Source organism: Notamacropus eugenii, chromosome 5 (genome assembly GCF_028372415.1).
Source record: "Notamacropus eugenii isolate mMacEug1 chromosome 5, mMacEug1.pri_v2, whole genome shotgun sequence".
NCBI classification, from domain to species: domain Eukaryota; kingdom Metazoa; phylum Chordata; class Mammalia; order Diprotodontia; family Macropodidae; genus Notamacropus; species Notamacropus eugenii.
The window spans coordinates 227,404,755-227,432,470 of record NC_092876.1 but is presented as its reverse complement, the minus strand read 5'-3'; the positions used below and the strand labels follow the sequence as shown (position 1 = coordinate 227,432,470).

Here is a 27,716-nt window from a genome sequence, read left to right as displayed (position 1 = left end):
CCTTTCGTGCCAAACTTCTAAATTGTCTTTGGCTGGATTATTTCACTCTGTACTTTTGTGGGTTCTGCTACTCCATAACATGTGTGAGGGAATTATTTAAAAGTATTCTAAAGGGTTTTGGAGAGAGCTCAGGGTGTCCCTGCCTTTCCTACACCAAGTTGGCTCCACCTCCCCTGAGTAGTTGTATCACTGGTGCTGTTACAGGGAAATTAGTAACTTGCTTAGTAAGTTTTAGTTTCTCCCATATTTTTATGGGAGAGGGAACTTTTCAGGAGTTTCTCTTTCCCCATAATCCTAATTTTGTTCATATCAATGGCTTTTTTATGTAACCAGTATTTGAGCAGCTTCACTAGTATTTTGTCTTATTAATAGTATAATATGTTATGCATTCATCCTCCCTTCCCGTCTGCCTTTCTTTTTTTAATTTTGATTTTGGTTCCTTCCCTAAAATCTTAAATCTCTCAGGGCATTTCTTGGTCTTCTGGCTATTACTCTTGCTGTGGTAGTAATGGAAAAGATGGCTAAATAACAAGTGTAATTACTTAAAAATTTTGCCTTTGGTCTTTATAAAGCACTCATTTACTATAGTTTTATTATTGCTTCCATAGATTTATTTCATGATTTTGGATATGTCATTCTTCCGTCTTGATTTACTTGTGAATACTTGCTTTCAGATTACCTTTCATTGGACTATATACCTTTGAAATACTTGTACAAATCTTGGCAAAAGGCTTCGTTATAGGACCTTTCACATTCCTTAATGATCCCTGGAACTTGTTTGATATTCCTATTCTTACAATGGCGTAAGTAAGATTCATGGTAAATAAATAGTATGATTCTTTTAAAAAAAGCTTTTGAAGGTTCAGAATTTTTCTTTATGTAAAACTTTTACAACTAAATACTATTATATGAACCGTAGTGTTCAAAACTTGAGTTTTCCATTTGAAACATTTAATGAACTCAAGCTGATTTACATGTCTTAGCAATTTTAATCCTTGGGATTTGAATAAGCAACTTCTATAGTACATAGAAGGTTTAGGGTTTGGAGGAGGTTTTCATTTTAACATTTTAAAACTGGGGAAATTGATATGTGATCTGTGTATTGTCCAAGTTGACATGAGAAAATGGGATGAGAATCCAGGGAATAATTGGCATTGAACCCTAAGTTCTTAGCCGACTGCTAAATTGTTTTATTAGTTCATCTTTCTTAAGTACTAACAAATATTCTAAAATCAATACTCACTACCAAGAAAAGTTTCTGGACTACTACTCTAAAGCTGCATAATTTAAGTATGTACATACTGAACTTAATGCATTTAGCAAACTTCTTTTACATTGTTTTGAAAAATGAATATTTTTCATTTTTGTTTGTCAAAGTTTTTTGTGTTAGTTGTGAGAAATATTAATTTTTTATCTGCTGTCCTAGCAATAAAACATTGGGGGTTCATTTATTTAATCTATTCACCAAAGAAATAGCAGTATATGCAAAGCATTCATGTTACTGTGATGGGTAGAGAGCTGGACTTGGAGACGGGAGACCTGAATTTGATCTTGACACATACTTATTAGATGGATAGCTCTGACCAAGTCATTTATCTTCACCTGGGTTCTGTTTATTAATATATAAAATGGGTTTTATTATAGCACCCACTTTATAGGATTGTTTTGAACATCAAGTGAGATAGCAAGACAGCAAACGCAAGCATTTATCAAGTACCTATTGAATGCCAATCAATGTGGTAACATACGTAAAGTGGTTACAAACCTTAAAACACAGTATAAATGGTAGCCATTATAGTTTAACAGACAATATACTTATGTAGAAAACTAGGAGTATTTTTGTTGTCACCACTGACACCACAACTCCTTTCAGTCATATAAATGGATTGCTGTAGGTTCATGGAATTTTGAACTTGAAGAATCTGGAGAGATCATATTGCCCCACCCTTTCATTTTTTTTTCAGAAGAGGAAATTGAGGCTCAGGGTGATGAAATTGTTTACTGAAAGTCACACAAATAATAAGTTGTAGAACTCATGGTCTAACCACAAATCCCCTCTTTTGTTGCAAAATTTTGCCTTTTGAAGCTCCTGGGTCGATTTTTTATTTTAGATTTTTTTTTTGTTTTTTTAATTTCTGCAAAGTACCTGATAGTTTTCCATTATATATATTTCGGGATAATATAGTGAAAAGTGGGACAGATGATATTTATTATGTGCTATTAATAGTAATAACAACAATAATAATACATTCACGTAGTGCTCCACATTATAAAGTATATTGTTTGATCATCATAACAATAATTGGTGTATTGTAACCATTTTACAGATGGATAAACATACTGAAACTCAATGAATTTGCCCAGTATTTTAAAGGTAGAACCAGGCCTCCAATTCATAGGTTACTCCTGTTTTGCACTATGCTTTTACAACAAAAAACTAGGAGTTGAGCTTAGAGATGGGCAGATTCTGGTGAAACATGACACCTACTTTGAAATATTTTAAGGATTGTCATATGGAAGAGGGATAAGAGTTATAGATTTGTTATGCTGGACCTCAGAGGGCAGGCGGTTGGAAATTAGGGAGACCTCTGGAGGTAATGGGTCTCCCCTCATTAGTTGTTTCTCAAAAATAAAAAGTTGCCAGAGAAGGGATTTTTATTCTACCTTTGGTCTAACTGGCATCTGAGGTCCCTTCCAGTTGTGTGATTCTGTCCATTTCTATTAAAAATAAATTTTATTCTACTATATTTAATAGTTTTGTAGATAAAAGTTTATTAAGTATAAAACACCATTAAAAGCCTGATAAATAATGCCACTAAGTGCCTTTAAAACTAAATTTTTTTATAACTCTAATTCTACAGGTATTTGAGCATATTTGTAAGCCCGGTCAATGATTCAGCTCTTGGAATTTTCTCTTTATTGAGAATTATGAAATCTGTTTCTCTAAATATAGGTAAGAAGTCATTGAAATGAATCATTTGTGTCTTTATTCCCCTTAGTGCATGTATTTCTGGGTGGAGGAAAGGATAATGTGTTAGTGTATCATCTCCCTTACTGCAGCTGTCTGAGAGCTTTCCAGTGACACACTGTATTAGCATTGAGAAACTTTCGCTGTTGTTCACTTGTGTCTGACTCTTTGTGACCCCACTTGGATATTTTGTTTGTTTGTTTGTTTTCGGCAGAGATACTGGAGCAGTTTGCCATTTCTTCCTCCAGCTCCTTTCATGGATGAGGAAACTTAGGCAAACGGAATTAAGTGATGTGCCAAGTGTCTCAGAGATGGTAAATGTCTGAGGTCAGATTTGAACTCTTTAAGATGAGTCTTTCTGATTGCAGATTCTGGGCATTGCATACACTGTGCCAGCTCGCTGCCTGACAAACTTTAGACTTCTTCAGAGCATAGAATCTCTGTGAAAACAAGCACCTGGCATACACAGAAGGGCCTGTTGCACAGGTTCTTAGATCTGCTTTTCTGAAAGGAAAGTAACTTTTGAAGGATCAACAATCTTCTTTAATTACGTATGTCAACAAAGAAAATACAGAGAAATAAAGACCAACAGACAGGGCTTCTAACTGTCTGACCATAAGCAATACATACATCATACAGATCCAGCTGTCTGACCATTACATGTACATAGTTACCAGAGAGAGAAGCACCAAAGTTTTCAAAGCTTGGGCTTCCTTAAGGGCTACCCAGAGTCTCTCTCATCTGGCAGAGGAACCTTCTTCCAAACCTCCAAAGCAAAACCTCACCTCAGTGTACATATACACTTTTCAGAGCCAGAGGGCAGTAGCCTAGGGACCCAGTGCCTCATTAGTTAACAAAAGGTGTAGGCCTTGCTACAAAAGAAGCCTCCCCTAATCAAGCTTCCCCCAGTGGGCTCCACCTGAGGTCTATTAATGGAATAATGGGCAGGGAAAAATCTAACTCTCATTAACATTACAACCACCAGTTTAGATATGTAAGAATCCCTTTAGGGTGTGGAGTCCAGCCTCCTCCTTAGACAGAAGGAAAACAGGCCTACAGTGGTCAAGTGTTGTGCAAGATAGTAAATAAATGCCTTTGAAAGAATTCTAATGGAGGTCTTCCTGACTCCCAAGTTTAGCATTCCACTCACTCCATGGCATTTTGGTTACTTCATTTTATAGCTATTCCTTCAGGATTTGAACTCAAGTCCCCTGTATAGAAATCTATCACTGTTTCTATTGTACTGTACTTGGAAAACAATTTAGTTTTTACAGGGAAGAGCTTCATGAAGTGTTAGTGTCTTGTTAAAGTAAAAGAGCTATACAAAGAGGCATCATATAAATGGCAAAGAATGTGGATTTGGGACCAAAGGACCCAACTTCAAATCTCTGCCCAACTGTTCACAATCTATCTGTGATTGTGGAAAAGTCACTTCCCCTCTCTTACCTCAGTGTCCTCATCTGGAAAAAAAAAAAAAAAAAGGAGGCTAGATTAGGTGACATTTAAGGTCCCTTTCAGTTCTGAAACTGAAACATTTGAAACTGTTTTGCTGACTGATTCTGCAGGATGGGGTATGAGAGTAAAAGATGGTGAGGGACTGATTTTCATCATGGCCTTTTATAGTTGTATTAGCAAAAAGCATGATATATATTTGGTTGATATATTTTAATTGGAAAATTATTCTTTACGTATTTAACATTGACTTTCTAATCAAATCAGTCTTTAAGAATTCATTTTAAAGTATGAATTTTCACATCTACATAAAAGATAGTTTAAATTTTTGATAGGTGTTCTATAAACTAAACATAAAAATGAGAATAATTCATAATTTTGCCTAGTGAAAAATAAGGCATTTCAATCCACTGGAAGAATTGAATTCTTACTAACTTGAGAATTGGCCTGAAGAACCCCAGAAATGACTCACAATATGAGTAGCAAAGTGGAAAGAGTGCTATACTTGGAGTCAGGAAGATCTGGGTTCAGATTCTGACCCTTACTATATATATGGCCATCAGCAAGTCTTTTAAACTCCATGATCCTTTGTCTCATTTACAGAATAAGGACACCTGCCATAACCACCTCACCAGGGTTCTTGTGAGGCTCAAATGAGATACAGTATGTGAAGTACCTTGTAAATTTGAAAAATCTTGATTTTGTTGGTAACACCAATAAACAATGTCATATTTGAAAACATTTTTCATTTTGTTGTTGCTCTAACAATATCACATTAATAGGTGGTCCATTTGTTATTCATTAACCAGTTAAATGAATGGTTGCCCTTTATATGAGGAAGTCTTAGCAGGTAGCTCATTAATTTGAGCATTCAAGCTAGTCTTTAAGGGAATATTTTGCCATTAGGAAATATGGCTTCATAACATTTACAGTAAATAGGTTCACTTAAACATTGAGCTGGAACTTTCTCTGAGAGCTAAACCACTTGTTTTAGATCGTCATTGATTTGAAACATTGACAGCTTTTTTAATTGGTAAGAGAATTTGTAATGGATCCACTGCAATGTTTCATTTCATCCTGGCATTGCTACTTTGTCCCTCCTGTTTTCAGGCCCAAGATCTGTTGTAGGGACGCTGACTCGATCAGTGAAGATGTTTTCTCAGACAGTGATTCTGATTATATTTTGCCTGAGTGTCTTTGCTGTCATGGGGATGCAACTATTTATGGGCAAACTAAAGCAGAAATGTCAGCGATGGCCTCGAGGAGAGGGAAATATCACTGAAATACCATGGGACAGTGAAGGTAAGTGTTACCTACTCTAAGCACATGTTAGCTTCCAGCAAATATGCTAATGCCAGAAATCATAAAATGAATTAAACTGAATAGGAATTTATATCAGTCTTACTTTTTTTTTCACTAGCCATCTGAATTGAAAAGATCTGTTTTTTCTGCAGATAATCAAATCAAGAAAAATGAAAAAAATGAATTTTGCAAAATATGACATAAAAAGACCAAAGGAAAATGGATGGTAATGCTACCTGAGAGAGGTTGAAATTGAGTTCTGACAGAGAACCCTTTTTGAAATGTTTTATTAAAAATCTAAACTTGCTAGAGCATCGTGAGATACAGAGTAGTATAGATTTCAAGCTGGAAGACTCAAAGACTACGTTCAAATCCCATTTTCTATCTGTGTGACTGTGGCATTTAACCTTTTTGAGGTATTTTTTCATTATCTGGAAAACAGAGATGGTTAATTGCATGACCTACCTCACAAGTTTTCTTTCTCTTTTTTTTTTTTTTGAAGAAAGCACTTTGTAAATCTAAAAAATATCCATAAAAGTATAATGTTCTTTACAGTAATGCCTAATACAATAGACTAAGGATCCAACTTATATTACTAGAATTTCTGTTGGTGTGCATTTATAAGAAAGTATATGTTTGCTTTCTTATGTTTAGAGTACTCTGAAGTGCACTTCTGTCAGAAGTATTCCTTCTTCCATATGAAATCATCAGGCCTCTATAGTTCTGTGTTTTTTAAAGCTATTAATAAAATTTTTGACAATATTTTTCTTGGCAATCAAATTTCTCTTGATTTCAAAAGGATTTTATTTAGATCTAAAATGCATCAAATAGAGGATCCTTTTTAGTTCATGGTGAGGTAAATTTTTTTTCTATTATATAAAAAGCTCTTAGTTATAATCTCTCAGATCAATGTTCTCCAAACTTTTGATTTCTCATTCCTATAAGTAAAAAGCTTTTGAACACCATCCAACATATGCATATTTACTTACAAATTATACACCTATGCTATCATACTTATATATACATTAAATATATAAAATTATAAGCATTTATAATGTTTTTGTTTTGCTTTACAACAAAGGAAACTTTGATCTCACTGAGTAATGTGATTGAATCTGTTTCATCTTTTTTAAAATCATGGTTTAACACTGTGTGGTACTGGGATTTGAAGGTCTGATACTGAGCTCACTTTATTTCATTATTTCAATTTAATTGCTTTTTTGACTGAAAAAGGTTAATTCAAAATATGCAGATCCAAAATGGTAGAAAGACCTTTCTACATATGTTTATAAAACCACATTAATCATTTTTCATCCCATCAAAAAACTGACCTTAGTATTTTTTGTTGAAATTCACTAAGTAAATTTCAATTTTCCCTTATGTTAATCAGCTCTTAATTTGAAACAGTCAGGAAGGGTTATGTTTTATTATTTTTTTATTTTTAACAAATGTTTTAACAGGCTACTGAGACTTAAAAGGTTGGAAAATACTGTTTTTAAAGGAGTTTTAAGTGTGGAGATTTGAGACTTTTAAAAACAATGTTTCAGCAACAAATGCTTAGTTTTCAATACCTTGCTAATTGTGATAACTTCATCAGGTTTTTTTTTTTTTTAGATTTGATATTTCAAATCACAATATGAAATTTGGGTAGGAATCATTATTAATGATAATGAATATTAATTCATATTTCAAAGGCTTGATAATTTCAAAATTATTTTCCAAATTTTTTATCAAATCTGATTAGGTTGTTATTTTTTCACAAGTTAACAGGTTTGAAGACTTCATTCCAGGAGTAAGGGAGGATAATTTCTCCCACTTGTACATTTTTTCATGTTGTTAATATTTTCTCTGATCCTTGATTTCTTCTCAAAAATATTTTTAGCCAAATATTTTACAAATATTTGGATATTCAGTTAATTGGACAATCTACAATTCCACTTAATTGAGCACATGCAAATGGAAATATGTCAGAATATATAAAAACAATAAAGATAAGGAATTTCTGTCAATCACTCAGTATTTTGAAACTGTACTCCTACAGAATAATTTATGCATTATATCTAGCACATATTAGTTTAGTGTGATTTCTTTCTTGTTTTTTAAGATAAAAATATTAAGATGTATTTTTTTTTTTTTTTTGCAATACTCCAGTGTCTTATGTTCCCTATTTTAGAAATTACCTCCTAGGGCATTATTCCATTCCCATCTCTCCTGGCTACACTCAATTTCTTATTGTCTTTTTGGCAAAAAAAAAAAGTTTTTATGAATACATTTTGTTTTTACATCCCCACATTTTCTATTGTATCCTTCCTTGTTCCCCATAAAAGAACAAAGAATAAAATGGGGGTGGGGGAGAGAGATCCGCAAAAGTAATAAAAACCATTTTTAAAGGCTGGCATCTTATGTAGTGTAGTTAAGTAGTTGACACCAAAGTTTCTCATATGGTCAAATACTTGGAGAGGACAGAGCTACTTTTTCATATATCTTCTTTGGAGCCACGCTTGTTCATGAAGATTTTGAAGCATTCAAATTTTATTGCTATGTTGTTATTGTTATTTCCATTTACTGTGTTGTCATTTTTTATGCTGTTTTCATCATTCATAAAAAGAAAGAAGGATTGAGAAGGAGGGAAATGGATAATTCATGTTTACCAAGTCCATGGGTAAATAAATAGTGAATGGATGGCTATTTTTGTGGATTCTTGGCAAGAAGGTGGGTTTGGGGGGAATGAGAAAGGAGACAGAAGAGAAGGAATGACTCTGGGAGGTCTCATGAAGTGGAGAGCCTCAAAACAAGGGAGAAGGGTAGTCTAATTGTAGTCCCATTAAGTAAAAGGTATGAATTTGTGAGAGAGATGTGGAACTCATGATGATTTTAATGGAGTTGCCATTCAGTTCAAAGTCCATTTTCTCTTAGAGAATATTGTGCTTCCATAGATTCCTCATTTTGGAAAAAGGATGTGTGAGCTCTTAGAGACAACTGGCATGCAGAATGAAGGGGATGGGGGGAAGGGGAAGATAGATCAAGTGATGAAATGGCATGGTCATTGAGAAGGAGAACAGCCAACAGTCATGGGGACAGCTGGAGGTAGAATTGGACATCATCCATGACACACGCTAATTTCTACCACATGGTTCTTTTTGGATGTATTACTTTTCTCACAAATTGATACTGCAAAGAATGAAACAGTGCAAAAAAAAAGGATAGTTGGACAAACTTTACAAAGCCAGTAACAGAAATTGGTTAGAAGAGAACATACAAACTCCTTACATCAGGAGATTTAACCCCATAAAGAACACAGAACAATTATGAAAAGAATGAATGAAAGTATAGCTCACAAAGTAAAGGATAAATTTCCAAATAGGCTGGAAGGAAGTATTTAATAAAAAGAAAAAAAGTAAAAGAAAAATTCTTAAAAACAGGTTCAGTAAAAATAAAATTACCAAACACAAAATGTTTGGGAGGGAGATATTGAACTAATCATGAAATTGAGAAGAAAAATCAGAAGAGATAATATTTAAAGAAAAAAATAAAAAGAAATCAAATTAAGTAAAAGCTCCAAACTAAGAAAGGGTTATCCAATGGAATTAGGGGGAGAAGTGAGATAAGACGAAGAGCCTATGTGAACAGAGCTGCATCAGAGAAGCTTAAGCTTAAGAATGAAATACATAAAACAGGAAGGAAATCTGAAAAAATCCAACAAAAATACTGAGAAAACACATGATGGAAAACACAAAGGCTCACTAACTTTGGAGACAGTGATAAGGGAAAGGCGTAAAATCATAAGCACAGAAGGATCTAGTTTTAACATGATGCAAAGTTTCTAAAATAAAAAATATATTTATGAGAAAACAGGAAAAACATTTACAATAAATACAGAAGTAAAGCAAGGATAATGCTCCCTTTCTTATTTTGGCATTTCTTAGTGGCATTTCTCAAACACAAAATATTGACTTTTATGTTATATTATGTTATATTTCTCTGTGTGTTTATTTACACATTTAGTTTTATTGTTACAACTTATGTACTTGAATGTTTAACAATGAGCATCTTCCTTTCCAATGAAGCAAAAATATTTCAAAATAAATAAGAACAAAATTATAGTAGAAAATTGTAATTATAAAAAATTCCAGTTGAAAATAAAACATTGCAAGTTCTACTAGTGCTCCTCTTTCCCTTGAGGGCAGGGCTCCAAATCATGATTAAAAGAGACTCTTATTTTAAAATTGACTTTTTAAACTATAGGGATCCATTAAGTTATTTCTCATTAAAATTATACCCAAGTATGCAATTTATTTTTCCCAAATTCTTCCTTTTTGCTATGAACTTAGCAAATGTGGACAAACACAAATATTTCATTTCTGAATTAGGGATAAAATATTTTATATAAAACCAGATCTCTATGATTTACAAAATGTATATTAGGACAATATTATCATTGCCCTACTTATTAATGTCTCTTTCTGAAATTTCTTCTGCTCTACTTAGCATATTTTAATAAATTTTCATTTATTTTTTCTTCTCTATCAGTTTTTACTTTCTAAAAAAGCTTTTTCTTGTAATAAAGATGTACAGTCGAGCAAAATAAATTCACACATTGTTCATGGCTGAAAGCACAAATCTTTTTGAACCCAAAGTCCTATACATCTCACATTAGAGATAGGAAATAGACCTCTTCATCAGCCTTCTGGAATCATAATTAATCATTGCATTGATAAGAATTTTAAGATTTTCTGTCTTTTTTTCAAATGAGAGAAAGCAGACAGATAGAAGCTGATGTATGCTAACTGTCCACATAGAGAAACAATATATCAGAACCCAATATACGGAAGAAAAAAAATTTAAAAATGGATTTTTATGCACCAGTTCAAAACAACCAAGCTCCTTTCAATTTCACTGTGAAGGGAATAAAAGGAAATGCTAGGGAAGGTGGCCTACCAGATCTCAAATTGTATTATAAGGCAGCAATCATCAAAAGCACTTGGTATTGTCTAAGAAATAGAAGGGTAGACCAGTGGAATAGATCAGGTACTCAAAATTTACCCCTACAGTTGGAAAGGCAGCTTAAATTACATGACTTTGAACATCACTGTCAATGTCAACTACTTATGAAAAAAAAACAACTGATAAAGGAGTTAAAAAAGTAATTAGAATATAGTTTACTTTTTGATTAGAGACAAATGTGATTGCATTTTAAATATATTCCTTCCTGCTATGAATTCATTCATGGAAATAAGTGCAGGGTAGCAAATTGGTCAAATATGTAATTGCAAAACTTGAAGGGTGCTCAGCAGTAAGCTATTCTAATCTATACCTGAATAAAAATCCCCTTTACAACATATGACAAATAATCATCTGTATAGCTATACTTCAAGACTACCAATGATGGGATATTTCACCTAACTTACTGACATGTCTTACAATTATCAGCTTCCTATACATAAATGTAAACATTTTAACCTTTTGAATTCCCTTATTTGTCTTTCATATTTATCATTTTATGCTTCTCCCACATCTTATATTTAAAAATAAAATTTTCCTTTTGTTAATTCCCTTGATATTTTTGACCTTTTATTCTTTCAGATGAATTTTAATATTTTGTTTTCTAACTCTGGAAAAATATTTTTCTGGTATTTTGAATGGTATGGCACTGAATAAGTAAATTAATTTAGGTAAAATTGTCATTTTCATTATATTTACTTGGCCTACCCACAAGCAACTGATGTTTTTCCACTTAGATCTTACTTTGTTTTGTGCGAAAGGGTTTTTATAATCGTGTTAATATAGTCTCTGGGTGTGTTTTGGCAGGTAGACTCTTAAATATTTTATAGTGTCTCCCATAGCTTTAAGTGGGATTTCTCTTTCTGTCTCTTGTTGGACTTTGTTAATAATATGTAGAAATGCAGATGGTTTATGTGGGGTTTTTTTGTAACCTGCAACTTTGCTAAAGTTGTTTATTATTTCAAGTAGTTTTTTACTTGATTCTCTGGGATTCTCTAATTATATCATCTTCAAAGAGTGATAACTTAGTTTCTACTTTGCCTATTCTAATTATTTCAATTTATTTTTCTTCTCTTATTTTTATAGCTAAGATTTCTAGTACCATATTGAATAACACTGGTGATAATGGATATCCTTTTCTCATCCCAGATCTTATGGGAAATGCATCTAGCTTATCTCCATTGCATATAATGCTTGCTCATGGTTTTAGGTAGATACTGTTTATTATTTTATGGAAAACTCCACTTATTCCTATGCTTTCCAGTGTTTTCAGTAAGAATGGGTGTTGTATTTTGTCAAAAGCTTTTTCTGCATCTATTGAGATAATCATAGTTTCTATTAGCTTTGCTGTTGATATGATCAATAATGCTGATAGTTTTCTTAATATTTAATCAGCCCTGCATTCTTGGTATAAATCCTACTTGACCATAATGTATTACTCTCATGATATGTTGCAGTGTTCTTTGTTCTAACACCTTATTCATAATTTTTGTACCTATATTCATTAGAGAAATTCGTCTATAATTTGCTTTTTCTATTTTGGTTCTTCCTAGTTTAGGTATCAGCACCATATCTGTATTATAAAAAGAATTTGGTAGGATTCCTTCTTCACTAGTTTTCCCAAATATTCTGTATAGTATTGGAATTAACTTCTTTAAATGTTTGATAGAATTCACTTGTAAATCCATCTAGCCCTAGAGATTTTTTTCCTAGGGAGTTCATTGATGGCTTGTTCAATTTCTTTTTATGAGAAGGGGTCATTTAAGTACTCAACTTCCTCCTTTACTGTTATTCTGGGCAATTTAAATTTTTTAAAAATATTCATCAATCTCACTTAGATTGTCAAATTTATGGGCATACAGTTAGGCAGAGAAGTTTCTAATTATTGTTTTAATATCTTCCTCATTGGAGGTGAGTTCACCCTTTTCATTTTTGGTATTGGTAATTTGAATTTTTTTTTTAATCAAATTGATCAATGGTTTATCAACTGTATTGGTTTTCTCATAAAAATAGCTCTTAGTTTTATTTATTAGTTCAATAGTTTTCTTAATTTAAATTTTGTTAATCTCTCTTTTGATTTTAAGTATTTCTAATTTGGTATTTATTTAGAAATTTTGAATTTGTTCTTTTGTTTTGCTTTTACAGCTGTATACCCAATTCATTGATCTCTTCTTCCTCTATTTTATTGATGTAGACGTTCAATGATATAAAACTTCCCCTAAGAACTGCTTTTGCAGCATCCCATAAATTTTGGTAGGTAGTCTCATTATTGGCATTCTCTTGAATGAAGTTATTGATTATTTCTTTGATTTGTTGTTTAACCCACTCATCCTTTAAGATTACATTATTTAATTTCCAATTAATTTTTGGTCTATCTTTCCATGGTCTTTTACTACATATAATTTTTATAGCATTATGATCTGAGAAGAATGCACTAACTATCTCTGCCTTTCTGCACTGGATTGTGAGGTTTTATTCCCTAATACATGTTCAATTTTTGTACATGTGCCTTGTCCTACTGAGAAAAAGCTATACTCTTTTCTATCCCCATTCACTTTTCTCCAGAGACCTATTGTATCTACCTTATCCAGAGTTCTATTCACCTCCTTAACTTCTTTCTTGTTTATTTTGAAGTTAGATTTATCAAGTTCATGGAGGGGGAGTATAAAAACTAGTATAGCGTTGCTGTCTATTTCTTCCTGTAACTTCTTTTATTTCTCCACTAAGAATTTGGATGCCCTACCACTTGGTGCATATATGTTTAGTATGATATTGCTTCATTTCATTTAATAAAAAGTACTTGCCTTTAGCAGGATATAGTTTCGTTCTTTATCTCTTCTGATTCAATCTGTTTCTGCTTTTGCTTTGTCTGAGATTAGGATTGTTTTCCCTGCTTTTTTTTACATCAACTGAAGCATAATATATTCTGCTCCAATCTTTTACCTTTACGCTATGTGTATTCCCCCATTTCAAATGTGTTTCTTGTAAGCAACATATTGTTTGATTATGGTTTTTAACCCATTCTTCTATCTGCCTCCATTTTATGGGAGAGTTCATCACATTCACATTCACAGTTATGATTACTATCGATATCTTTCCCTCTATCCTTTTTTGCCCTGTTTATGCGTCTAGTTCCTCCTTCTCCCTTCCCCTCCATAGTAGGGTTTTAATTTTTTACCATTTTCTCCCTCAGTCTTCCCTCCCTTCTGCCAGCCTCCCTCCTTTTATTTCCCCTTTTCCCTTACTAGTTCTTTCTTCTCTTTTAACCTCCCCTTCCTTTTCTTTCTCCTTTCCCCTCCTACTGCCTGTAGGCATGTTAGATTTCTATACTTACCTGAGTTTATTGTTCCCTCCTCAAACCAAATCAGATGAGAGTAAATCTCAAAAAGTGCTTATCTCGCTCCACTGTTTCCCTCTACTGTAATATGTTTTTGTGCCTCTTCCTGTGATGCAATTTACCTTTTTCTGCCTACTCCTTTTCACATCTCCTGTTACAATTCCTTTGCACCCTTAAATCACATTTTTTATCATCACATTCAATTTGTACCTACTCCCTCTATTTAGTATTTATGTCCACTCTGTGCTAGGTGGGTGGGGACTTGTTGTGTAGACTATGAGCTGCAGAGTGAATTGAGTTTGGGGCTTGATCTTTGAGCAAGAAATGTACCAGTAAAACCAGAGGAAAAAACGCAGCTTTGGGGCATGGAGTGTACCTTCCCCTGGGTAGAACACTAGAGATGGAGGAGGAGGAGTAGAAGGAGGAGGAGGAGGAGCTGCTACTCATCCACAGGTTGTGTTTGTTCTTTGTTCTAGAAGAGGATCATGACATCAAGATGATATGATTTGCAGTTGACTTTGATTTGAGTGAGGGAGGGCTGTGCAAGGTCACTAGCCTCACTTTCTTGTCCTGAGCCATCTGGTTTCACATTACCTCCTGGGCCATCTCCAGCTGTCCTGATGAATATCAGGTCACTGGACTCAAATCAAAGTTAGCTGCAAGTCCTGTCATCATTGTTATATCATGGTCCTCTTCGAGAATGAAGGACAAACACAACAACAATAGCCACTCCCTCTATCTATGTATATCTCTTTTAAATATCATAATAAATATACAATTTTCATGATTAACAAGTATCATTTTGCCTTAAAGAGATGTAAACAGCTTACTCATATTGAATAACAAGACTTTCCCCCCTCTTTACCTTTTTATGTCTCTCTTGAGACTTGTATTTGAAGACCAAATTTTCTATTGAGCTCTGACCTTTTCATCAGAAATATCTGGAAATCCCTTATTTCATTGATTGTCCGTCTCCTTGCCTGAAATATTATGCTCAGTTTTGCTGGGTTACTGATCCCTAGTAGTAGTCCAAGCTCCTTTGCCTTGTGAAATATCATATTCCAATCCCTCTGATCTTTTAACGTAGAAACTGCAAGGTCCTGTGTCATCCTCACTATATCTCCTCAATATTTGAATTGTTTCTTTCTGATTGTTTGCAGTATTTTCTCCTTCACTTGATAGTTCTGGAATTTGGCAACAATATTCCTTGGTGTTTTCACTTTGGGATCTATTTCAAAATGTGGTCAGTGGATTCTTTCAATGACTCTTTTGCCCTCTGGATCAAGACCTTAAGGCAATTTTCCTTGATGATTTCTTGGAAGATATTGTCCAGACTTTTTTTCTCATGGTTTTCCAAACCAATAATTCTTAGGTTTTTCTCTCTTGGACATATTTTCCAAGTCAGTTGGTCTTCCAATGAGATATTTTACATTTTCTTCTGTTTTTTTATTCTTTAGATTCTGTTTGACTGACTCGATGTCTCATAGAGTCATTAGGTTCTACTTGCCCAATTCTAATTTTTAATAGATTGTTTTCTTCAGTTAACTTTTACATCTCTTTTTCCATTTGTCCTATTGTTCCAGTTAGGTTTTGTATTTCTTATTCATTTGTCCAATTTTCTTTTTTAAATTCTTCTGTGAATTCTTTTTTTCATATTTCTAAAGTCATTGGCCATTTTTTCTTCTACCTTTCTAATTTGGCTTTTAAGCTCTTTTTGAGCTCTTCCAAGAATGCTTTTGGGCTTGAGACCAGTTCATATTCCCTTCTGAGGTTTCACATGAGAGTACAGTTTCAGTGCTGAACTCTTCAATATTTGTTTTGGTCCTTATCCCCATGGTAAGATTTTGTGGTATTTTCTTTTCTAGTTTGCTTCCTGCTCATGATGATTACCTTTTTCCTGCCTTTTAAAGTGGATCTTTGCTTCTGGGGCAAAGGTGACTCTGTCCCATGGTTCTTGTGCTTAGAACTTGAGGCTTTGTGTATTGTGGCCTCTGGTTCTTTCAGCTAGAAACTAGAATGCTGCAACTTCAAAGACCAGGTAAAGTCTTTCTGAATTTCCCCGGAGTTGCTCTGGAGCTCACTGCATGAGGTATGGGGGAGGGATGGTCTGGCCAAAGGAGTTTTCCTCTCCTGAGCTAGAGAATAGGCAGACTCAGAGGTTGGTGAGCCCCTATCTGTGCTAGTGGCTTCCCAATTCCCCTGACTGAGCTAAGTCATGCCAGGGGTCCTGGTGTTAGGGCTTATGGGTTCCACTCCCCTGGGGCTTGGGATCTCCTCCTGATTTACAGAAGTGAGACTCTGGGACAGCTCTGGTCCTGTACTCATCCCCTTCAGCCACTGCAAGAGGGACACCCGCTTTGTTATTTTCCTGGCCTCTCAAGCTAAGAGACTGTTTACCCCTTCAGCTAATCCCACTATTGCAGGATTTTTCCTGGGGAAATATTCTTTGGTTTTTTCAAGGTCAGCAAGGGGAAAGGAGTAGCACTTACAGATTACTCTGCCATCTTGGCTCTCAGAAGTTCAAGTATGTGACTTAAAGGCAGTTAATCTGCAAACTGATAATCTTAAGACTGGTGGCTGCTGTTCCCAAGGGTCCTGTGCTTCTCTCTCACTCTGTTCCACTGGACTCCTATCCTGGGTTAACATGTTTGCTAATCTGCTCTGCTGCTTCTGCTTCAGACCACCTGGGGCTTCCTGTTTGGCTTTGCTATGGCAGGTCTGCACTGGTACAGCCTGTGCACTCTGTGCTCCTTCAGCCCTGTGCAGTAGATTGTTTCCATTGACCTTCCAGTTATCCTGGGCTGGAAATCTGTCATGTTTCCTAGTGGATTCCATCACTCTTAAATTTGTTCGGATTCTCTATTTAGAAGTATCTGAAGGAGTTTGTCTTAGAGCTTAGGTGAGTACATACTCTCACTCTGCCATCTTGACTCTGCCCCTAGTTCAGTAATTCTTAAATTATCTCTCCTTGATCTATTTTCCAAGTCAATTGTTTTTTCAGTGAGATAGTTAACATTTTCTTCTATTTTTCCTCTTTTTAAAAAATTTTGTTTTTTTAGTCCTTCATAATTCATGGTGTGATTAGCTTCCTTTTGCCCAGTTCTCATTTTTGTTTTTAACCTGCTTACTAAGGAGTTCTCTTCAGTGGATTTTTGTACCTCTTTTACCAAGCCTGTGACTCTGTTCATAATTTTCTTATGTATCTCTAATTTCTTTTCCTATTTTTTTGCCTCTGATTTTTAAAATCCTTTTTGAATTCTGGTAGGACTTCTTTTTGAGTTTGTATCCAATTCATATTTTTCTTTGAATCTTTGCTTGTAGCTGCTTTGACATTCTTGTCTTCTGGGTTTACATATTGATCTTCCCTGTCACCTTAGGAACTTCTTATGATCAGGTTATTTTTTTATTGTTTACTAATTTTTCTAGCCCATTGCTCAACTTTTATGGTAAAGTTGGTGTGGGATCCCAAATGTGGAAAAGCCATACAGTATAGTAATAAGTGAAAAGTCATAAAAACTTAAATTCTATGAAATTTGGAACCCTAAACATGGTGATCAGTTAACTATCAGAACTTAGATTATGTATTATATTTTAGATACTGTGTCATAACTTCAGATACTATAACTGATGAATGTCATAACAAGAATATCATGACTTCTATGTGACTGAGACATGATCAGTACACACACTTGTTTGAACTGAAAATTGGCTGAAAACTTCCAAGTTCATTACTAAGCAGAAAACCAAAAATATCCACCAATCAGTAGTGATGCACTCTCTAAGTCTTTCTCCCTTTGTTTTCTATAAATGCCATGGGGATTTTGAGGGTTGTTTGATGGGGATCCACTGAACTGTCTGGCTACTACCCCACACCAAAGACAGGACCTGTTTTGTAAATATCCATGATGACTGATTACACTGCTATCTATAATCAGTCTGAAGAGACTTGGCCTCTCACCTTTGGTATCAAAAGAACACCCCATTTTTATGGGGGAGGTACACAGCGTTCCCCAGACAGGAAAATTCTAGACCTTACAGTTAGGTTCTGTTCCTGGGGTAGAGGGAGCACTGCAGGAAACTTCAGGCTTTCCTTGCTGCCTTTTCAGTGCCATCTCTGGGAATCTGTAGGTTTTCAGTGCTTCCAAGGTAATATGCTCTAAGGAGAGGTGTGGTTACTGCTTTTCTCATCTATGCTCTTCTCTTTACCCAAGAAGAGATCTTGTCCCCCTGTATCCATCAGTGTTAGCATTCCTTTTGATCACATCCGCCACTTCTCCATTTTCTTTTCCTTATTTTCTTTTTATCTTTTCTTCCCCTTTTCCTTCTGTGACACCAAGCACAGTAGGATCTTTTGCTGTTTTTGTTTTAGTATAATCAAGTGCCTCTGATTGAATCTTGCCTTTATCAACCAAGAGTCTTTACTAGAAGTAAAGTATAGAAACAAGAGTTTCTTTAACTAGAAACAGTATATGTATTTGTATTGTTAATTATTTTAATGTGATTAAAGAAGATCTTCCCAGCCCCCTCAACCCCCCACCCCCATATATGCCAGGATTCTTACTGATACAGATAAAACTCTTCATCTCTTCATAATCTTCCATCTTCAGGGTGCAGAGTTGAGAACCAAGATAACACAATTTCTTTGGTTTAAATGAAAGAGGTTTTTCATGTGATTATGATTTAATGTGACAAATCTTGTTGAATTTGTATTGTGTGTAACCATGATATTGGAAGTAGAGGGTACTTGAATCCAAGGAACTTGGATCTTTCCATTTAGAAGGAACATATGACTCATACTTAGATAAAATCTATTCTTTTATAACTTACAGTTAAATGCAACAGAGAGGTATGTGAGTTCTAAGGGAAAGTAATTCATTATGCTTCCAGATATTTCTGTTTCATTGTGAAATATTTCTAAAAATTGAAGACAGGAATGGCCACATAATGGGGTGAAAAAGAAGTGGTGTTACAGAATGGGGAGAGTAATTATTTTGAAATTGCATGCCTGTGGTTCAATTCCCAACCTTGACATCTATTATATATGTGATCTTGGGCAAGTCTTATACTCTTCTTGGGCCTCAGTTTTCCCATCTGTGAAAAGTAAAGCTTGGAATTTATGATTTTTCACATTTATTCCCTCTCTAGATTCTATAATACTGAGAAATATAGAAAGGGGAGGACAGGAAAAATATCACCTACTGTACTATTCTGCCTAATGTTCTGCCTGTATAATACTTTATATATGGTATAGATATAAATGAGCTTCTAATATCCTAGGTAATTCAGGAGTAATAAATTATCTTATTCACATTCTTTCCAAATAGACTATTTTTATTATTTGGAAGGACAAAAGGATGCTCTCCTTTGTGGTAACAATACATATTCAGGGTAAGTAGTGTTGAATTATGTGATTTTTCTTCGTAGATTGCAAGAACTATGTCTTTACTCTCTGCATATAAGCAAAGACTAGCACATGTCTTGTTTATGGTACTTAAAAGATGTTTATTGAATGAAATGTGATTTTATTGAAGAAAGAATTAGTGCACAATTAAAAGTTTGACAAGAATCTTTGGATCATTAAGTCACAGACTTAGACACTTAGAGCTGGAAGGAAAATTCCAGGTCATCTAGTCCAACCCCACATTTCACAAAGGGAAGCAGAGAGAGGTAGGTGGTTTTCCTAAGGTCATATGGGTAGAAAGTGGCCTTTGAGATTTGAACATCAGATTTAGTGTGGAGAAACTGAACCTGTGATTTCTTTGATACAGGGGAACTCTAAGGTGAAGAAACTTCCTCTGTCAATGCAGAGTCACCTTCTTTGTAATTTATAGATCTAGAGAGTTGCTCTACAATATTAAAAGGTTAAATAACTTACCACGGTCCCATAGCCAGTCAAGGGGCAAAGGTAGGACTTAAATCAACTCTTCCTGGCTTTGAGATCAGCTTTCTTCCCACTACACCATAGTAATTACCAACCTAAAAGACTGAACTTATTTGTAAGATGCATAGACTAATTCAAAATTCATCTCACTCTACATGCTTTATTGTTTGGGGGTTGAGTTCCTTTATTGTAACTGAAAGCAATTGCATATAGAACATTTGGTAATGAGTTCCATATTTAGATTTGGTACTTTGTCTTGCAGTTTAATTCTGTGTTATTTTTTAACCTATGATGTGACATAATCAGAAACCAACCTAAAGTGAATAATTTCTCTATTTTTATCTGTGCAGTGAATGTCCAGATGGATATATGTGTGTGAAAGCTGGCATGAATCCTGATCATAACCACACAAGTTTTGATAATTTTAGTTGGGCTATGTTGACCCTATTTAGATTAATGACATTGGACTATTGGGAAAACCTTTACCAACAGGTGAGAGCCTAGGAAAATGTTATATTTTATACATAAAATACTCATGTCACTTTATCTTTAATTGTCATCTTAATGTGGAGCACTTTTATAAGTTTTTTTCATGGTTGATTTTTAAATGAGTTAATGTTATTATAGTATTAAATTTATAATTGTGTTGTACTTTTAGAAGCAATGATCACCTTGTTATGTTCTGAGGCTACTTATTTTATCACATTGTTTTACTCTTATTTGGAATTATAAAGGATTTCTATCAGTCAGTCAGATGTTAAGTACTTAATATACTATAGGCATAATGCTAGAGTCTGTGAATTAAAGAACAAATAATGATATTATACCTATTCACAAGTAGCTTGTACTCTAAGTAGAGATTCAACAGCTACATATAAACATAAAAATTATGTGCATCATAAATATAAAGTGAATAGATATAGATACTATTGAAAAATGGAGGATAGTGTTAGAGAAAGAATTTCATGCAGAAGATAGTCTTTAAGCTATGTCCTAAAGGAAGAGAGGTTTTCACTGAGACAGAAGTAAGAAGAGAATATAGTCTAGCTATATGGAATAGCTAATATAAAGGCTTGGAAATAGGAGATGTCAGGGTTGACTGGATCACAGAGAGCAAGAAAGGTGGGAGTGGCCAATGAGGATGAAACTTAGATTAGAGCAATATTATGTAGTCCCTTAAAAATAAACAGAAGAGATTACATGTTTTCCTAGAGCCAATATGAAGAAACTGGACTGTATTGAGTAAGGGAATCATATGGCCATATCTATGTTTAAGATAAATTACTTTGCCAATAGTGTGTAGGATAATTTAGATGGGAGAAGGAGAGAGAGGGAGAGGGAGAGGGAGAGGGAAAGGGAGAGGGAGAGAGAGAGGGAGAGAGAGGGAGAGAGAGAGAGAGAGACAGAGAGAGAGAGAGAGAGAGAGAGAGAGAGAGAGAAGTAAGGCAGGGAGCCCAACTGGAAGGCTTTTTCAATAACCCAGATGAGAAGTGATAAAAGGGACTTTTTTCTTTCATGAAAATTTAACAAGAAATAATTCTAAATTCACCAAACTGTGCATATGCATGCACATGTACATACACATGTAGAACTGTAATCAAAGAATCTTATCTCCTACCTAGTTGAGAAAACACAAAGAAATCTAGTCAAACCATATTTGCTTACACTTTGGAATGTTATAGTGACAGTGTAGAAGGGTGACTGGTTATGCACAAAGTAAAAGATTAAAACAGCCAGCAATCCAGGCTACCAAAGAGAGGCTACAGGTGGGTTAGTATGGGTTAGGACAGTAAGTACCTGTGGACTAAATGAAATATTACATTGTGAGGATGTTCAATTTGGGGATGAAGGACTTGTATTAGTCCAGGAGATATGCATCTGCTGAGCAGGATCCCTACATGATCAGAGGGCTGTCTAGGATATCAGCTTGTTCGAGGGTTCCTGGAATTCCCTCTGACTGCATGCTACTAAGATAGTGAGTATAGATGCTTTCGCCAGAGCTCATTCTAGTTGTAGAGTGTGTGTATTATTGGTAGTCAAGCTATACTAATCCCTTCACAGATTATTTGAAGGCTTCAGTCATCTTCCCAGTCTGAACCACTTGAGGCAGACCTCCACAGTTTGCCATCTTTAGCAAAGTTGGGTTCTTGGGGTCTAAATAAAAAGTGCATACAAGCACAACTTAAACTGTGGCTGTCTCCTACCAAGAGTAATGTAGGACACCTCAGTGCCTTTGCTTTCCTGTCATTATTTTCCACAAAGGGTAATCTTTGGGTCTTTGTAACTCATGGGGACCCACCATATCCCTTCAGTCCAGATGAAAGTATGCTTCATTTTCCTCCCTGGTTGCCTTCTCATTCTCTCCTTACCAGTTCTGGAACCATAATCCCTAACTCTCCATTTAAATAGTATCTCATCTACCTACCCTTTATTTTAATATTGATAACTTTTTAGTTGTGATGAAAGAATTATAGATGTAGAACAGGAAATGAATTTACAAGTTATCTAGGCCAACTCTTTTATTTTACAAATAGAGAAAAAGAGACCCAGAGAGGTGACATGAATTATCCAACATGACACAAATAATAAATAAGTGGCAAATCCAGCATTTGGACCCAAGTACTATAACTCCAGATCTCATATTCACTCTATGTGATGTTTTTATTTTAAATATATAACCTTATTCTGTGTGAGATGATATTATAGTGTGAGATGATATTATTTCCATTGATTGTCTATCCAGGAAAGCAAAATTTTTGAATAATGATAAATAACTTTAAAATTTCTTTGTCTTGTTGAAAGAAAAAATACAAATGAGGAAATAGAAAAACAAACATTTTCCTTTCTCCTTTTTCAGACCTTACGTGCTGCTGGGAAGATCTACGTAATATTTTTTATGGTCATAATTTTATTCTGCTCCTTTTATCTAATGACATTGATCCTAGCTGTGGTCATCATGGCTTACGAAAAACAAAATCGAATAACTATTAACGAAGCTAAGAAAATAGAGATAAAATACCAGGCACTGTTACACCAACAGAAAAGAGAAGAAAACACTCAGGTATTATCATTGTGACCTTAAAATCTTCATATAAAAATAGGGGTAAAACTAACTACCAGAGACTCTGTCATCTACCACTCAGCCTCCGAATAGATGTTAACTTAATATTTTATTCTTCCAAGTAAATATATCATTTCACTCTGAAGCATAGTTGAAAAGATCACAGTAAATAGACAAGAATGACCCACCAGAATCTTGCATGACTCAGAATCTTTGCCCACCTTTAGTTACAATGTAGAGTTCTTTGTCAGTTTCACAACTCAAGGGCTGTAGATGAAAGTTTTTCCAAACTCCTACCTTCATCATGCTCTTGGCTTCTAGCTGGTGATATATATTTTGGCCATTCGTAGATAAGTAGGTTGGGAAGGAGGAATGTAGATAAATGGACAGACAGAGACAGACAGATGCATATGCATATATAAATGTATATACATATTTGTTTATATGAACACATCAATAAAGCAACCAAAAATTTATTAAGGCACCTATATGCCGTATGTATGTGTGTGTACATAAAAAATAAGATGCCCTACTAAGGAGATAAGGTTAGAATTCTGACCACCAATCAAAACCACCATGGTGCTGAATTAACTTACAGTAGTGTTTTACTGGGGTTTTGGGGTTTTTTTTGAGGAAATTTCTTGGTGTTGTTCCTGAACATGTATTTAACTTTTGGCCTGACAGGAAATGGTAGCAGAAGGAATAGCTGAAGATGAAAGAGTTATTGATCAAAATATAGGACTTCCAGAAAATTCTTCTGAACTATCCCAATGTAGTTCAAAAAATGATAATGGGAGAATGGACCAAAGGAAGAAAAAAAATCAGGAGGATCAGCCTAATAGAGAAGAAATAGAAATTGATCTAAAACTGCATCGATTTGAAACAGAAGAGTACATCAGAAAAAAACTTTGCCCTTGTGGAATTAAAAAGCAGAGAGTAACAAATAAGAGGAAGTTACATTCTCCTCAGCAGGTACTGACTCTTTTGTAAATATTATTCAGAAAAGCTGCTCTCTGAAAACTACTATTCCCATTTTTTCCCTTGGAGAGGAAAGGATGTCTGTGGGTGTGTATGTATTTGTATGCATATGTTTAAAAAACTGTTCTACAGCTGTTACTCAATGGGGAAAATATAAGTATTTTTCCCTGTGAGCCTACTGATTTTATAGACAGCTCAGGGTTTTAAGAAACTCATACTCTCACTGTTGTGCATATTCAGAATGGGAAAGTTTTCAAAGAGAAGTTTATTTTGGCTATGTGTGTGGAAATGAAATTATGTATATTGGAAATATTTAAGGGAATGTTTTTAAGAACACAAATGTAATTAAGAAATATGAGAAAATAATAAGACACACTAATGATAAGGTTATAGTTGGTAATTAACAAGGGAATATTTCAGAACTGTATTGATAACATATTGATGACATGAAGAGATGGACATATATACCTTTAGTAAAGCAAAGCAAAAAAAGATTTATTAGGTGCTTGACAGTCCCTACCCACAAGGAGCTTACAGTCTAAAGGGGAAAACAACAAACAAAAGGGAGCTGGAAGTAGGGGAAGGTTGTGAATGTACCCACATAGGAGCATGATTGTGAAGGCTAGAAAATCAGAAGAAAGGAGGGAGGGAAATGAAGACTGGCTGTTCTTAGCTCCTCCTCAAAATGAAGACTCAACAGACACTCACCAGAGGGAGAAGAGAAAAACAAAACAGAGTTCCAGGGTTGAGAAGGTCACATGAACTGCTGAATGTTGCAAGGAGGCATTGCAGATAAGGCATGGTGTGGAAGTCCAAAGCCAAGAGGGGATGTGGAGAGGGCAAATAATGTTGTTGTCAGAATTAGTTTCCCAGTTTCTAGCATCTTTAAATCTAATCAAGTCTTCCTTTAGTTCCCAAAATAATCTTCAGCCTGATGTATGAAAGAACAATGGATTTTGGAGTCTGGGGAGTCTAAATCTTGACTTTAGCAATTAGTAGTCAGTAGGGCCTTAAGCAAGTGACTTCATTTTTATTTGTTTCCTCAAATTTACAGTGGAGGTTTACATTAGATAATCTCTAAGATCATTCTCAACTTTAAATATAATATTTTATTATCTCAAGTTAAAGATCATTCTATTATCTTTCATCTGCTAAAGCAAAAAAATGAATGTCTACACTTAATGAATTTAGTACAGTCGTTTTATAAAGATCTAATTTCATTAGAATGAGGTATCTTACCCTGAACCATTGTAAGGTGTGTTAGACTAGAGGAATTTTCCTAAAGAAGAAATTTTTACCTGTTGTCATAATGAAAAATCTATTTCATTCCAAGTCTTTAAACAACAAAACTATAGGCATTTTTTTTAAATAGTGGAATTCATTTGTCAAGTTACTATTAAAATTGAGAAGCTTAGGATAAGAGACTAACTGATTTTAAATGAAAAACAGGAAGAAATAGAATACTTTCTGAAGTGCACTTAATAGCTATCAACAATGACTTTTGCATAAATAAGAAACATTTGGCTTATTCCTGTTGTGCTACTCTGGATTCATACTTCATGCCCCAAATTACATTTTATTTTAGTATAATCCTGTGATTTCATCAGCACTGGAACTATGTGCATATTTCACTATAGCAAATATGCAGGTCTTTTGTATTTTATAATTTTACAGGATTGTCTAGGGGGAGGGGAAGGCATGCCAAGGAGAGTAACAGTTTGTAAAAAAAAAAATTAAAAAAAGAAAGAAAGAAGAAAAAAAAGAAGAGTGATGGTTTGTCCACAGTTAAGCAGAGCTAGTATGTTAGGCAGGACCTGAACTCAGGTCTTTCTGACTCCAGGTTGGCCTCTGTTTAGGACAAACCTACATATATTCTTACTATAGTTTAGCAAATAGTACTCTGTATCCGGTGAGTACAAGACTCCCAAAACTGTCAGGTTGTGAAATGAAAATGTCTTCATGGTAACCCTTCATTTTATGTATCTGTGTGTCCACATGGAACATATTATATCATTATTTAAAAGACAAACAGCCTGAAAAAATCTGTTCATCAGCATACATTTAAAATATCACATATTTCTTATGGATATTTTTTGTGCCCAGGTAGAAGTTCTAAGTAAAACTAAGATCTTAGAAATAATTGAACATTCATACATGTACATTTTCATGATGTGGATTCAACCACTTATGTAAGGCAGCTTGCTACATTGAGTGAATGTGTTGTCAGATAATTTAATTTATTTTTTGACTCGTAACTTCTTAATATTCCTAGCAACTTCCTCAGACGATAATTTGAACAATACTTGCATTGTTAGGGGAGAAGTTCATCGTCAGGGAGTCCCTATTCCAATGAAGTCACATAATAAGTGACCCTCCCCAACAAAAATAAAGACAAAAAGATTGGAATAATCTGTAAATGTATAATTATTCTTTTGTGAGTTGTTCATTTGGCAGCTGGTAGTATTGTGAGTAGTGAGCTAGGTTTAGGGTCAGGAGGACTCAAGTTCAAATCCAGCTTCACATGCTCACTAGGTCTAGTCTTATTCCTTCTCTTTTCCTTCCTCTGGTGTGCCATTGCATTAGGAGAAAGTCACGTGGATATAACAATTTAGAACTTGCAAAGCACTTTCCTCATTATGTAGGTATTTTATTACTCCACTTAGGTTCAAAGAGCCTCTGAGACATTCCCCTGGTTTCTCAACTGCTAATTATTAGTACTAGGGTCTGAATTATTACTCCCTGAATAATTCTAAACTCTGCCTTCTCTATCACACTGCCTCTCTTTGCCCCTCAGAGAGTAGGATGAGATTATCTTTGGATGATTCACAAGACTGCAAATTATTTTCTTTTTTAAATAGTATTTTAATTTTTCATAGTTACATGTCAAAACAATATTTACATTCATTTTTACAAGATTTTGACTTGCAAATTCTTTCTCCCTCCCCTCCAACTAAAATGGTAGGAATTTGATATAATTCATCATATACTGTCATGTAAAACATATTTCCATATTAGTCACAGTTGTGAAAGGAAAAAACAGCTCAAAAGGGAAAAAAACATGCAAAGGAGTAAAGTAAATGAAAAAAGTATACTTTGATCTGCATTCAGAGTCCATCAGTTCTTTATCTTGATGCCGATAGCATTTTCCTTTGAGAATCCTTTGGACTTGTTTTGAATCATTGTGTTGCTGAAAAGAACTGAATCATTCATAGGTGATCATTGCACAGTATTGATTATATTGTGTACTGTTTTCCTAGTCCTGCTCATTTCACTTTGCATCAGTTCATAATACAAGTCTTTCCAGAAATCTATCTGTTCTTCATTTATGTTTACACAATAGTAGTCCATTACATTCATATTCTGCGCCTTGTTCAGCCATTCCTCAATTGATGGGCATCCCTTCAGTTTCTAATATTTTGGCACCATGAAAAGGCCTGTTATAAATATTTTTGCACATATAGATCCTTTCCTCTTTTTTTATGATCTCTTTTGGACACAGACCTAGTAGTGGTATTATTGGATCAAAGGATATATGCACAGTTTGGTTGCTCTTTGGGCATAGTTCCCAATTGCTCTCCAGAGTGGTGGGTCTGTTCACAACTACACCAACAATCCATTAGTGTCCTAATATTTTTCTCTTTTAGTATTATGCTTAGTTTAATTGGTTACGTGAATCTTACTCTCCAGAGTAGTTGGGTCAGTTCACAACTCCACCAATAGTGCATTACTGTCCCAA

General features: G+C 34.6%; 1 protein-coding gene across 1 annotated transcript in view; it reads left to right on the top strand.

Annotated features, from left to right (window-relative positions):
- LOC140505813 (sodium channel protein type 9 subunit alpha-like) overlaps positions 1 to 27,716 on the top strand; it is a 146,665-nt gene that overhangs the window by 64,784 nt on the left and 54,165 nt on the right. Inside the window, 7 exon segments of the mRNA XM_072612198.1 lie at positions 675 to 803; positions 2,862 to 2,953; positions 5,531 to 5,722; positions 19,385 to 19,448; positions 20,292 to 20,433; positions 22,799 to 23,002; positions 23,687 to 23,974. Coding sequence (XP_072468299.1) covers positions 675 to 803; positions 2,862 to 2,953; positions 5,531 to 5,722; positions 19,385 to 19,448; positions 20,292 to 20,433; positions 22,799 to 23,002; positions 23,687 to 23,974 — 1,111 coding nt within the window.